This window comes from Hyperolius riggenbachi, chromosome 7 (genome assembly GCF_040937935.1).
Source record: "Hyperolius riggenbachi isolate aHypRig1 chromosome 7, aHypRig1.pri, whole genome shotgun sequence".
NCBI classification, from domain to species: domain Eukaryota; kingdom Metazoa; phylum Chordata; class Amphibia; order Anura; family Hyperoliidae; genus Hyperolius; species Hyperolius riggenbachi.
Window position 1 is genome coordinate 78481224 of NC_090652.1, and position 15210 is coordinate 78496433.

At 41.5% G+C, this 15210-nt stretch overlaps 1 protein-coding gene across 1 annotated transcript in view; it reads left to right on the top strand.

Annotated features, from left to right (window-relative positions):
• The first annotated feature begins 382 nt into the window (after nucleotides 1–382).
• LOC137525562 (mitogen-activated protein kinase kinase kinase A-like) overlaps nucleotides 383–15210 on the top strand; it is a 38213-nt gene continuing 23385 nt past the window's right edge. The window contains exons 1-2 of the mRNA XM_068246699.1: nucleotides 383–493; nucleotides 8724–8913. Coding sequence (XP_068102800.1) covers nucleotides 8912–8913 — 2 coding nt within the window. The 5' untranslated portion in view covers nucleotides 383–493; nucleotides 8724–8911. The remainder of the gene's footprint in view (nucleotides 494–8723; nucleotides 8914–15210) is intronic.

Here is a 15210-nt window from a genome sequence, read left to right on the forward strand (position 1 = left end):
TCACATGACGTGCTTGGAACGCATCGTGGGAGGCGCAGAGGAACGGATCAAAGAAGATGTCTGATGGGTAAGATTAACCCCCTCCCCCCCCCCCCCCCCCCTTGCCCACACGCACAGGTGATTTAATTAGCAGGATAAAATCCGAATAAACCTATTCGGATTTCATCCGAATACGTTTTTTTGAGCATCCCTGCCTATTTGTTCTTTTAAAAAGGAAACAGACAGAAAATAGACAGGTAGTGCAGCTGGTAAGACGTTTTGTATGGAGATAGTATTCATGGATATCAATGTATTTTTCCTAGTAGATTTCTGTTACAATGCTATGCATCTATTCTGTGCGGATCTATAAAATAACCCTGTCCTTTCTCAACAGGAAGGTTTGGTTTAGCTAAAGAAATACCTGGTAAACCTGGTTTATTTGGGAATGGTAAACCAGAACGTAATAAGGATGAACAAAAAAAACAGCAGATTCAGAGGAAGAAGTTTGAGGAAGGTAAGTTCCCTTGCAAAGTCATAAAGCCATCTGCTTTAACATAACCTGATATAATTATGACAAATGTATACAGATTATCAATAGCCTTCCTATAAAACAGCAAAAAGTAAACACCAGATGACTAGTGGTGGACACACTTTCCAGAAATCAGTTCGCGAACAGTCCGTGAACAATTCAGCTTCCGTTTGCAAACCGGCGAACCGCCATAGACTTCAAAGGGGCAGGTGAACGCTAACACCTAAAGGGACTATTTCTGGCTACAAAACATATTTAAAAGTTGTTTAAAGGGTTCTAACATCTGGACAGTGGCATGCCAGAGGGGGATGCATGGAAACATTTCCTGGAAAAAAAATATGTAGAGTTGTGTTTTAATCTTTAAAGGGCAGAAAACAAATTACATTTCTAAATTTGTGGAATAAAGCGCTTTAAAATGTCCGGTGTGTGTGTATGTCAATCAGGTAGTGTAAGGATTAGGCCCTGTTCACACTGACAGACAAAACGTCTTGTTTACCACATCGCAAAAAAACACAGCGAGCTTTAGTGATAACAACAGGTGAGCAAATAATTGTTTTACTAGTTGACACCTAACCTCCCTGGCGGTGCATTTCTGTCTGGTATTATGAGTCAAAAGCGGTACATTTTTTTTTCAAGAATTTTAGGCCTCCAATTCTTAAGACGTAACTCATCAAAATATGCCAGAATAAAAGCCTGGCAGACATTCTGCATATAAATATAAAAGACTAGAACACAAATTTGTTCTAGTCACCCATATCATAGAGATACTAATTGATGGTATATTTTTGTTGGAGCAGACGATCAAACATCATTAGCGTGGAATTCCAGTGAGTTTGGCTGTTACAAATTAAATGCCTCACTGGCATGTTGTGTCGCCGGTGAATGTCCGCAAGGAGCGCCATGGCTATGTAAGAATGTCTGAAATGGCTAGACACCTTTCTGGACTGCCTAGGGACGTCCTGAAATCATGGGTACTTCAACACAAAGCTTTGAACAGTCAGATTTAGAACATGTGCCATGCAGGGCACATGTGTTAACTTGCCCAATCTCAATGCTGCCAACAGATTGCTTCTGTTGTCACAGACCACTTTTCCGATGTTCAGTTGGTGTGGGGTCAGCCAATGATCGACCTGTGACTGCAGAGCAAAAGAGGAGGACTTGGCCAAGGAAGAGACTGAAGAGGATGGAGGAGTAGTAGTAGGAGGTGGAGGAGGCAGGCCTGCATGAAATTTGTGTCGGCGACACCAACTCCACTGTAGAGCCATGGGTTGCATGCTTCCCAGTTGTCACCAGGTTAACCCAGTAGGCAGTGTAGGTTATATACTTTCCCTGACCGTGCTTTAAGACCATGTGTCAGTGTTCATATGAACATTTCCCCAAACACTGTGTGCCAGAGATTCGTTGATTTGGCTCTGCACATGACGATATAGGTTTGATATTCCCTTTTGTGAAAAAAATTCTGCTGGGTACCAGGGTGAATGAGAAGGGACAAGGAGCGCAGAGGTAGACAATGAAGAAGCTGGATCATGAGGAGAGTGACTTTCACTGTGTGTTCTGATTTTCTTCTGGTGTTGCTCCCATAGTGCTTTGTGGTGGGAGGTCATGTGTCTTTGCAAAGCAGTTTTACCTAGGTGAGTACCCAGGTTCCCATGATTAAGTATCTTATGGTACAGGTTGCAAATGGCAATGCTGTTGTCAGAGGCAGATAGTGACACACAGAAGATACCACACTGCTGATCCTTGTGATAATGGCATTCTGTTAATAGTAAAAGTTGGTGGGCGCGTTGCCTGACTGACCCCAGGTGCCAATACATGCTGTTGTTTGCCTCCAGTTCCTTGCAAGCTCTTCCCGCATCCTGATCAAGCTCCCGTGGACAGGAGCTTTCTGCGCTTGTGCAGTAGCGATTTTTACGTACTGCTTATGTCCCAATGCTGCCTACCATGCATTGAAGCGGCAGAAGGAGGTGCACAGCCTGGGGCCATGCATACAGCTGATAAAACGCTGATACAGCTGGCTAGTGGATCGCAGAGTAACGGCGCAGGCACAGGATGACTGCAGGGGGCTGCAAGAAGCCCCAGGTAAGTTAAACTGTTTTTTTTGTTATTATTATTATTATTTTTATTATTATTTCAATTTAGATTTTCTTTAAGGCTGTTCACTTATCTAATGTGATGAGATATGTCTTCTGTCTTATTTCAACTTTTTATAAATACCATGACAAACTGTTGGCAGAAAGTCTATTCAAAAGCAAAATCCTATTGTTTAGAAATCTTAACTTTTTGTTGTATTATACATCAGTGTCATGTGTTTATATTTTTTGTATTACTATTTGTTACTGAAGTTTTAGTTGAAAGAGTGTCACGCTTACTGCTCCAGCAAGGATCTCGCATCCACTGTTGGACGCCAGCCTGGCAGACTTCAATCCTGGCGCATTCAGGAACGGGTGGCGCAGCTGCATATTACTAGTCCTGCACGCTGTTAGCCCTTTTGTACGTTGGTCATGGGGGTGGCTTCAGCACTGGCACGTAGGTCAGGGTATTTAAACCCTGACCAAACAAGCGCCCAGTGCTGTTGCATCTTTACAGCCATCGTGTGTGTCCATGCTGTTCCTGCGCAGTCAGTCAGCCTTGTCAGTCAAGTCCTGTCCTGCCAGCCAGTCCTGTCCTGTCAGTCCTTTCATGCCAGTTCTGCCAGTTTCGCTAGTCAATTCTTGCATGCTAGTCCTGCCAGTCAGTCCTGTCACGCCAGTCCTGTAATGCCAGATCTGCCAGTCTCGCTAGTCAGTCTTGTCACACCAGCTATGCCAGTCAATCCTGTCACACCAGCCCTGAAACACCAGTTCTGTCAGTCTTGGTAGTCAGTCCTGTCATGCATGTCCTGCCAGTTACTCCTATCATGCCAGTCCTTTCATGCTGGTCCTGTCATGTCAGTCCTGTCACATTGATTCTCTTCCCTTATGGCAAGGTAACCCCTCCTGTTCTTTTCATCTCCAGTGGGCCAGTCCTAGTTGTGCAACCTGGTGAGCACCAGACAGCAATGTATCACCCATTAGGGGTGGTGGCCCATCATCCCTTGTGGGGTGCACTGGTGATGAGTGAAGACCCGTGCTCACTTAGACTTCAGGCCCTGGTACCAACATCAATAGGACCCTGATAAAGGGTCACATCATATAAAATATGCAGACATTATAAGAACAATTTCTTGAGATAGATAGATAGTAAAATGTCATCAATCCTAGACATTCCCGGTTGTCTTTCTCAATACGTGACCCTGTTTTTCAGTTTTATAGACTTAAGCAGAAATTACCATAGTTTTTTACAGAGAAAAATAAATTGAAAGATAACATCGCTGAAAGTTATCAAATCACTAGCTGCCAATATAGTATAGCTCCTCAGCTTGACAAAATGTAAACAATAAGTGTTTACTTATCACCCTAAATCTGCTGGTCCTCATGGTAGAGAGAACCACTCTTTAGAGAACTGTGCAAAATTTTATTTACCTGGGATCTTAAATACTCCATAAGCCTCACCCTTGCATTATGCTGCACCACATCCCCTAATACTGGGGCTTCCTTCTGCTTCCATCTTTTTTTTAGGAGCTTAGCTCCTAATCAGTATGTAGTTAAGCATTCTTTGTATATGGCATCTAAGACCCATAAGAGTTTTCCCCAGAGTATAGGTCTAAGGATTCATGGGAACATGTTTGCATAATACTTTAGGTGTCATGTCCATTATGTCCATCTAAAAGAGGTGAATAACTGGGCAATGCCAAAAAATTTGTGCCAAGGTTCCCTTCTCCCCACATCCCCGCCAACATTCATCTGGTACTGAGAAAAACAACCTACGTAGGGCATACACCAACCAAACATGAACCCTTCCGGGTTGGAGACTCTTTGAACACCTGTACAATGTGGTATCCTCCTTCGTCTCCACAATTCAAAATCAACAGCAGCAGGTCCTGCTGCTCGAGGAACTCTGTTGAGTTTTGTCAACCTCCTCTGAATTAACTTCTCTGCCAGCTCCTGTCCTGGTTGCTCCTCTGATCCTCATGCTAGCTCCAGTGCCTGAACCTAGGGTGCCTCTTCCAGATTGGTTCTCATGTGATTGTTGCAAATTCAGGACATTCAAGAGTGCTTGTCACATATACTTCTCTGTTACCCAGAACATTCATGAGCGAGCAAACGATTAAAAGTAGATATGATAATTTCCCTTTTACAAGCAGAGCCTCAAGCTTGCGTTCTTTGGCTACATGATCAGAATCATTTAGCCATTCAGTCAGTAGCCACTTTCTTCACAGTCAAGGCAGAATTTTGTCATGACCCTGGATGTACTGCATCCACAGGGGCAGCTCTGTGATCCCTCTGTCAAAGGAGAAGGCCAGTGGAGGAATATGTTTCTATTGCTGAACGATTACATCTTTTGGAATAAACCTCCTTTTACAGATCAGTTCAGGAAGGGTCTTTTAGAAAACCTTAAGGATGAGTTGGGTAGTGTAGGGGTACCAGAACATCTGAAGATCTTGTGCAATTGGTGATCAAGATTTATTAACGCTTCCAGAAGAGGGCTCAAGAGAGACAGAAAATGCATCCTTAAACATACCTGATTTGTCCTCCTGCTTCCAATGCCTCCCTCCCCAATAGGGGAATGGAGAGTGAACCAGGACGTATGCAGCTGGGTGGTCTAAGAAGAAGACTAATCTGAGGCTAATCTGTTTTTCTATTTTGGATATCCGGGGCCATTTCATTGTTGGTTGCCCCACTTGATCTTGAGGTAAGTCATCATTTTCTGGGACCAAGGAGGATCAGAAAGTAACGTTGTCAGCAACTTATGTGTACCTCCCGCTTACTTTACAGGGACTCCCAACACCTGTTAATGTTCATGCTACTGTGAATTATTTGCCTGTTCCTGCTTTATGGATCTAACTTTTGCTAAAAGGACCGGTATCCCGATAGTACCTAGAGTCAGTCCTATTCCTATTACTTTAGCTGACTTCTCCCCTTTAGGGACTGGTCCTGTGACATAACAGCACCACTGTTAATAACAACACTTGGAGGCCATACGGAGAATCTTTGTTTTGACCTTATCCCTTCTCTTCATCAGTCTGTTGTATTGTGAGCACCATGGCTACGTGCTCATAATCTTTGCATTGACTGGTCCAATGGAGTGGTTCAGTTTTTCTCACAATACTGTTCTAAGTTCTGTTCCCCTGCTGACGGTGTTATGTTGAGTATTAACACTGATAAAGTAACAATGGTTCCATCTCCATAGCATGAGTTTCTGAACGTGTTTGGTAAGAAAGGTGCTAATGTGCGTCCACCTCACCATATGTCCGACTGAACCCTTCCCTGGAGTCAAGATTCCCTATGGAAGGACTTTTACATTATTGGATCTTGATCCTGAGTTAAAGACCCTGAAGAAGTATATTGATAAGAACCAAAATAAGAGGTTAATTAAAACCTCAACTGTCAACGCAGGAATTTTCTTTGTAGGGAAGAAAGATGGCTCCTTATGCCTCTGCATCGATTTTCAAGGTAACCATTAAGAATTCTTATCCACTCCCTTTATTCCCAAATCCTGAATCATTTTCAGCGGTTGGGGACTGCTAGAATGTTCTCTAAGCTGGATTTGTGAGGAGCTTACTACTTATTTGCATCAGAAAAGAGGATGAATGGAAGACTGCCCTTCGTTCCCACTTCAGTCATTTTTAGGGTGGATGCCTTTCGGTCTTTGCAATGCTGTGGCCACCTTTCAGCACTTGATGAATGATATTTTTCAAGACTTCCTGGACTACATCTCAGATTGGAATAATGTTTGAAATGTGCTTGGCAGACTCATGGGTTGTACACCAAGGCTGAAAATTTTTAATTTGAGAAGAAGAAGGTTCATTTCCTGGGATTTTGTATTTCATCAGAGGGTCTGGCTATGCACCCCCAGAAGGTTTCAGCAGTATTGTATTGGCCAGCCCCTGTAGATAAGGGGATTCAGCAATTCTGTTTAGGATTCATAAGTGTCATTACCAATCGGTAATTATGGGAACCTGTAATTATGAGGTCCTTAGGGTTAAGGTTAGGCATCACCAGGGGGGATTGAGGTTAGGCCCACGGGGGGTTTTAGGGTTAGGAATATGTAGAGGGAGGGTTCTATGTAAGATTAGGGTTAAATTAGGACTTAGTAAAATATTGGTAAAGATTACCCTTATTTTGCCATCATAACTAAGTAGTAGAATATCAGTAATTTTACCAATATTCTACTTGTACTCTGTATCTATAAGTCTTTTGCAATGTGCTTTGGTAACACTGTCATTGATTATACACATACACTTTGCAGCAGTGCACTTGTACCTCAAATTTTATCTTTTCATGTCTTGTTTCCTAATTTATTCATAAGGTGTGCATGTATCCTAATTTGCTTGCATTATTAGTGACTCTATCTAAGGACTCAGGTCTTTGTTTACCAACACTTGAGGATTTCTTCTTTATCAATAGATTACACCCCAAATTGACGGACAATTTCAGAGCATTAAATGCTGGGATCAGAAGGTTATGGTCTAATGTATGATATTAGGACTTCTCTGAAATTTATTTGCAAAAACCTGTGGCTCTATATTGCGCCAAACCTTGGGCCTCATTCACAGTGCTTTTCTGTTAAATTACAGTGGGATGCAAAAGTTTGGGCAACCTTGTTAATCGTCATTATTTTCCTGTATAAATCGTTGGTTGTTACGATAAAAAAATGTCAGTTAAATATATCATGTAGGACAGTGTTCCCCAACCCTGTCCGCAAGGCCCACCAACAGTGCATGTCTTGCAGAAAACCACAAACATGCACAGGTGAGGTAATTAGTCTCTCAGCAGAGCTGATTAACTTCCTCTGTGGATTTCTATAAGACATGCACTGTTAGTGGGCCTTGCGGACAGGATTGAGGAACACTGAATTGTACGAGACACACACAGTGATATTTGAGAAGTGAAATTAAGTTTATTGGATTTACTGAAAGTGTGCAATAATTGTTTAAACAAAATTAGGCAGGTGCTTAATTTGGGCACCACAAAAAAGAAATGAAATCAATATTTAGTAGATCCTCCTTTTGCAGAAATTACAGCCTCTAAATGCTTCCTGTAGGTTCCGATGAGATTCTGGATTCTGGTTGAAGGTATTTTGAACCATTCCTCTTTACAAAACATCTCTAGTTCATTCAGATGGTTTGATGGCTTCCGAGCATGGACAGCTCTGTTTAACTCACACCACAGATTTTCAATTATATTCAGGTCTGGGGACTGAGATGGCCATTCTAGAACATTGTACTTGTTCCTCTGCATGAATTCCTTAGTGGATTTTGAGCAGTGTTTAGGTTTGTTGTCTTGTTGGACTGTTCTCACCATTCATTGCTTCTGTCTATCCGAGAGTGGTGCAACAAAATATTTTTAATTAAAAAAAAGTTTGGTTTGGGTCCGCTTTAACTCATGGTTTAGCTCTCCTTATCTAACTTAAATCATGGTTTAGTTCTTCTTATTTGACATAACTCATGGTTTAGCTCTCCTCGTCTAACTTAAATTATAGTTTAGCTCTCCTTATCTAACTTAACTCATGGTTTAGTTCTCCTTATCTATTTATCTCATGAACCATCTCTCCTTATTTGTTTGTCTCTTGCATTAGCACTCCTTACAGTTAAGATGAAAAATAAGTAACCTTTGTGAATCGCCCCCCTTGATTTCACCTTATATGAACTGAAGCACTAGTTTTGTATTTGACCTAGGATTACTGCTTTGAAAAGTGTTTCTTGATGGTTGAATCCTAGACCTCCTTGATTTTTGGGTTTGATGAATAGGGATTCTAAAGTTATTGATTTCTTACCTGTTCATATAAGTCCTAGCATGTGTTTATTGGTCCCTTTTAAATAATTCAGGTAATATAAAAATAGGTAAATTTCTAAAAACTAAAATTTTAGACCATAAGTGAAAGGAGAGGCAGTTTCAAATAGACAGAAAAACATCCAAGAAAAAAAGCATTACACTTTGAAATATATATACTCATCACGCAGTAAAACTCAACGCATGTCATTCTGTTTGCTGCAGTTTATACCCCTTTATATCTAAATATGAGTAAAATTCTTCATGTGTTGCACAGAGATGCAAATGACTAAAACAAAAATTCAGTTTTCATGAACTCAGAAAACGCCTTCTTAATTATGAGTTTGGATCTGTTTTATATACAGCAGCACCATTACCTCAGGTGCAGTTTGTACATAAAGAAGAAATACAGATTGATGAGAGTTGTATACTTGGAGCTGGAGCCTTTGGGACGGTGCACAAAGGCTCTTATCAAGGCACAGCTGCTGCTGTTAAGAAAATCTTGTGTGCTAAGGGAGACTTTAATGATATATTCCATGAAATTCAAGTGAGCATGTAAGTTTTTTTTTTCTTCTTTTTTATTTTTAATGTATATTTTGCTTTGCATAAATGTTTTTAAAATGATGTAAGAAGATCAAATCTAAAGAAGTGTAAAACAAGAAGAACTGCATTGTCCCTCAAGCACAATACATTGGACTTTCAATCACTTGTGTGCACAAGACCCTTCTTGTCTGCTGTATAGAATATCTTTACTACCTGAGCTATACTATTGATTAATTGTAATTGCCAGAGTAGTAAAAGAAATGATGTTACATTTCTGCCCACAATCAGGGGGTTAAGTTTGGTAATGCTAGGTACACCCGTGAGATAAGAACTTTGGAAAATGAAAGATCTAAGGCCAATTTTTACCACCTCCATGTAGCATAGGAGCATACATACATAGGGCGTGATTCACAAAAGAGTGATAACTGAGTTATCTCGCCTAAAAGCTTTGCACGTGCAAACTTGCACGCAAGCCATTTTGCGTGTGTCTCGCGTGTGCAAACTTTTAGCGCGATAAGCCCGCTTTGCATGTGAAAAACTACGATGCTTCCCATGCTAACCTATTAGAGTGTAGCAGTAGGGTATTGTACCGTGTTAGCCATCAGTAAAAGCAAGAAGTTTTAAATCAGGATGATACCATTTATTGGCTAACTAAAAATGAATAAAAATAAGCAAGCTTTCGGCCTTGCAGCCTTCGTCGGGCTTATATCCTGTTATTTTGCAAACTGGTGGTACAGACAGCTTTATACATGCAACATCAAAAGGGAAAACAGATATTTTTTTTCAAGCATAAATACATGTCATTAAGATGCCTTAATTCAAACAGACCATCTAAATGGTTTTTAGAGGTTATTAGCTAAGATAAGGATCCTTGTTTACTCCCTGCTCACAGACCTGGGATTAGGATTGACCCAGAGGTATCGTAAATTCTTAGTTCACAAGTTCAGCTAGAATGGCTGAGAAAGTTCAAATATCATCAGTCTCATACCAATATAAGAAGTTGTTGTCCTTATTCAAACTGTTCTGCACAGCTTTGAACCGATTTATAAATTTTGTTTCTGCTATTAATCGATCATTTGATGTTTTGAAGCCACCCTTCAGGGCAGTGACACGAAGATCATCCATGCTGTGTCCGTTGGACCGAAAGTGTGTAGCAACTGGGAGTCCAGATTTGGTATCATTAATAGTGTGCCTGTGTCCATTCATACGTTTGTGCAGAGTTTATCCAGTTTCTCCCACGTACATAACATTGGAGCATTTAGCACACATGATCAGATATACCAGATTGGTGGAACCACAGGAAAATGTACCTTGTACTCTGTACTCCTGTTGTGAACCTGGTATCGTTACCCTGTCAGTGGAGTAAATGTGTCTGCAGGACCCACATATTTTTTGTCGGCCCTGGGTGAGTGCCCTGGGAGTGCCATGTTTGCTTCACAAAAAGTTATGACTTGGAGCCCTTAAAACAAACCTGAACTAAAAAAAATGTCCCACTGTGATCAATGGAATTCTCCATTGTCTCTTTTAAAAATGGTGATAACCCTGTAACAGTTCCATGTCATCACTCAATTAACCAGTAATAGTGCTTGAGCCATGGGGTAACATGGACATTAACTTGTACATCAGTTGTTCTTTCAGTTATAACTGACAGCAACTGATGTAGTGAAAAAGGTCTCTAAAGCTTTCAGCTTCCACAGAGACAAGTATGACTAGATCTAGGAAACTGTAAAATCGGAAATCAGAAAAACTGAATCTTGTGATTGGTCTAAAATTACCGTGTAATCCAATTTGTGCGAAAAAAATTCAGCATTCTCTGATTGGTCCAATGTTTTGGCGTTCTGTGATTGGAATAAAATTACTGAGTTGAGGAAAATTAGATTTCCGTTTTCCGATTTCTGAATTCCAATTGGAAATGCAGATATCTGTTTAGAAGTGTGGAAATTTCAATTTAGCAGAATCCAAATGAACATCCCTAGTGCCTTACATTAATCCCCTTGGTGGGCACCTAACCTTAGACCTCCCCTTGTGTGGACACCTAACCTTAACCCCCTGGTGGAGAACTAACCATAACCACCCCCAAGGTCAACTAGCTTGAACTCCCCCCCGGCTAACCTTTCCCCCCAGACCCATCCTATTTAAAATTGCTGACTGCAAGGTTAACTACGGCTACAAATAACGGGCGCTTTGCAGCTGCTATTTGTAGCTGCAGTTCGCATAGTGGGTGTTACTTTAACCACTTGAGGACCACAGTCTTTTCGCCCCTTAAGGACCAGAGCCTTTTTCTCCATTCAGACCACTGCAGCTTTCACGGTTTATTGCTCGGTCATACAACCTACCACCTAAAGGAATTTTACCTCCTTTTCTTGTCACTAATACAGCTTTCTTTTGCTGCTATTTGATTGCTGCTGCGAGTTTTAGTTTTTATTATATTCATCAAAAAAGACATGAATTTTGGCAAAAAAATGACTTTTTTAACTTGCTGTGCTGACATTTTTCAAATAAAGTAAAATTTCCTATACATTTGAGCGCGAAAGTTATTCTGCTACATGTCTTTGATAAAAAAAAAACATTCAGTGTATATTTATTGGCTTGGGTAAAAGTTATAGCGTTTACAAACTATGGTGCCAAAAGTGAATTTTCCCATTTTCAAGCATCTCTGACTTTTCTGCGCACCTGTCAGGTTTCATGAGGGGCTAAAATTCCAGGATAGTACAAATACCCCCCAAATGACCCCATTTTGGAAAGAAGACATCCCAAAGTATTCAGTGAGAGGCATGGTGAGTTCATAGAAGATTTTATTTTTTGTCACAAGTTAGCGGAAAATGACACTTTCTGACAAAAAAAAGAAAAAAAAAGTTTCCATTTCTTCTAACTTGCGACAAAAAAAAATGAAATCTGCCACGGACTCACTATGCTCCTCTCTGAATACCTTGAAGTGTCTACTTTCCAAAATGGGGTCATTTGTGGGGTGTGTTCACTGTCCTGGCATTTTGGGGGGTGCCCAATTGTAAGCACCCCTGTAAAGCCTAAAGATGCTCATTGGACTTTTGGCCCCTTAGCGCAGTTAGGCTGCAAAAAAGTGCCACACATGTGGTATTGCCGTACTCAGGAGAAGTAGTATAATGTGTTTTGGGGTGTATTTTTACACATACCCATGCTGGGTGGGAGAAATATCTCCGTAAATGACAATTGTTTTATTTTTTTTACACACAATTGTCTATTTATAGAGATATTTCTCCCACTCAGCATGGGTATGTGGAAAAATACACCCCAAAACACATTATACTACTTCTCCTGAGTACGGCGATACCACATGTGTGGCACTTTTTTGCACCCTAACTGCGCTAAGGGGCCCAAAGTTCAATGAGTACCTTTAGGATTTCACAGGTCATTTTGAGAAATTTCGTTTCAAGACTACTCCTCACGGTTTAGGGCCCCTAAAATGCCAGGACAGTATAGGAACCCCACAAATTACCCCATTTTAGAAAGAATACACCCCAAGGTATTCCGTTAGGAGGATGGTGAGTTCATAGAAGATTTTTTTTTTGTCACAAGTTAGCGGAAATTGATTGTAATTGTTTTTTTTCACAAAGTGTCATTTTCCGCTAACTTGTGACAAAAAATAAAATCTTCTATGAACTCACCATACTCTTAACGGAATACCTTGGGGTGTCTTATTTCTAAAATAGGGTCATTTGTTGGGTTCCTATACTGCCCTGGCATTTTAGGGGCCCTAAACCGTGAGGAGTAGTCTTGAAACCAAATGTCGCAAAATGACCTGTGAAATCCTAAAGGTACTCATTGGACTTTAGGCCTCTTAGCGCACTTAGGGTGCAAAAAAGTGCCACACATGTGGTACCGCCGTACTCAGGAGAAGTAGTATAATGTGTTTTGGGGTGTATTTTTACACATATCCATGCTGGGTGGGAGAAATATCTCTGTAAATGACAATTGTTTGATTTTTTTTTACACACAATTGTCCATTTACAGAGAGATTTCTCCCACCCAGCATGGGTATGTGTAAAAATACACCCCAAAACACAATATACTACTTCTTCTGAGTACGGCGATACCACATGTGTGACACTTTTTTGCAACCTAGGTGCGCTAAGGGGCCTAACGTCCTATTCACAGGTCATTTTGAGGCATTTGGATTCTAGACTACTGCTCACGGTTTAGGGCCCCTAAAATGCCAGGGCAGTATAGGAACCCCACAAGTGACCCCATTTTAGAAAGAAGACACCCCAAGGTATTCTGTTAGGAGTATGGTGAGTTCATAGAAGATTTTTTTTTTGTCACAAGTTAGCGAAAAATGACACTTTGTGAAAAAAAAAAACAATACATATCAATTTCCGCTAACTTGTGACAAAAAATAAAATCTTCTATGAACTCATCATACACCTAACAAAATACCTTGGTGTGTCTTCTTTCTAAAATGGGGTCACTTGTGGGGTTCCTATACTGCCCTGGCATTTTAGGGGCCCTAAACCGTGAGGAGTAGTCTTGAACCCAAATGTCTCAAAATGACCTGTGAAATCCTAAAGGTACTCATTGGACTTTGGGCCCCTTAGCACAGTTAGGCTGCAAAAAAGTGTCACACATGTGGTATCGCCGTACTCAGATGAAGTAGTATAATGTGTTTTGTGGTGTATTTTTACATATAACCATGCTGGGTGGGAGAAATATCTCTGTAAATGACACATTTTTGATTTTTTTTACACACAATTGTCCATTTACAGAGAGATTTCTCCCACTCAGCATGGGTATGTGTAAAAATACACCACAAAACACATATTACTACTTCTCCTGAGTATGGCGATACCACATGTGTGACACTTTTTTGCAGCCTAGGTGCGCTAAGGGGCCCAACGTCCTATTCACAGGTCATTTTGAGGCATTTGTTTTCTAGACTACTCCTTACGGTTTAGGGCCCCTAAAATGCCAGGGCAGTATAGGAACCCCACAAGTGACCCCATTTTAGAAAGAAGACACCCCAAGGTATTCCGTTAGGGGTATGGTGAGTTCATAGAAGATTTTATTTTTTGTCACGAGTTAGTGAAAAATGACACTTTGTGAAAAAAACAATAAAAATCCAATTTCCGCTAACTTTTGACAAAAAATAAAATCTTCTATGAACTCATCATACACCTAACAGAATACCTTGGGGTGTCTTCTTTCTAAAATGGGGTCACTTGTGGGGTTCCTATACTGCCCTGGCATTTTACGGGCCCAAAACTGTGAGTAGTCTGGAAACCAAATTTCTCAAAATGACTGTTCAGAGGTATAAGCATCTGCAAATTTTGATGACAGGTGGTCTATGAGGGGGCAAATTTTGTGGAACCGGTCATAAGCAGGGTGGCCTCTTAGATGACAGGATGTTTTGGGCCTGATCTGATGGATAGGAGTGCTAGGGGGGTGACAGGAGGTGATTGATGGGTGTCTCAAGGTGTGATTAGAGGGGGGAAATAGATGCAATCAATGCACTGGGGAGGTGATCGGAAGGGGGTCTGAGGGGGATCTGAGGGTTTGGCCGAGTGATCAGGAGCCCACACAGGGCAAATTAGGGCCTGATCTGATGGGTAGGTGTGCTAGGGGGTGACAGGAGGTGATTGATGGGTGTCTCAAGGTGTGATTAGAGGGGGGAAATAGATGCAAGCAATGCACTAGCGAGGTGATCAGGGCTGGGGTCTGAGGACGTTCTGAGGTGTGGGCGGGTGATTGGGTGCCCGCAAGGGGCAGATTAGGGTCTAATCTGATGGGTAACCATGACAGGTGGTGATAGGGGGTGATTGATGGGTAATTAGTGGGTGTTTAGAGGAGAGAAGAGATGTATACACTGCACTTGGGAGGTGATCTGATGTCGGATCTGCGGGCGATCTATTGGTGTGGGTGGGTGATCAGATTGCCCGCAAGGGGCAGGTTAGGGGCTGATTGATGGGTGGCAGTGACAGGGGGTGATTGATGGGTGGCAGTGACAGGGGGTGATTGATAGGTGATTGACAGGTGATCAGTGGGTTATTACAGGGAATAACAGATGTAAATATTGCACTGGCAAATTGATAAGGGGGGGTCTGAGGGCAATCTGAGCGTGTGGGCGGGTGATTGGGTGCCCCCAAGGGGAAGATTAGGGTCTAATCTGATGGGTAACAGTGACAGGTGGTGATAGGGGGTGATTGATGGGTAATTAGTGGGTGTTTAGAGGAGAGAAGAGATGTATACCTTGCACTTGTGAGGTGATCTGATGTCGGATCTGCGGGCGATCTATTGGTGTGGGTGGGTGATCAGATTGCCCGCAAGGGGCAGGTTAGG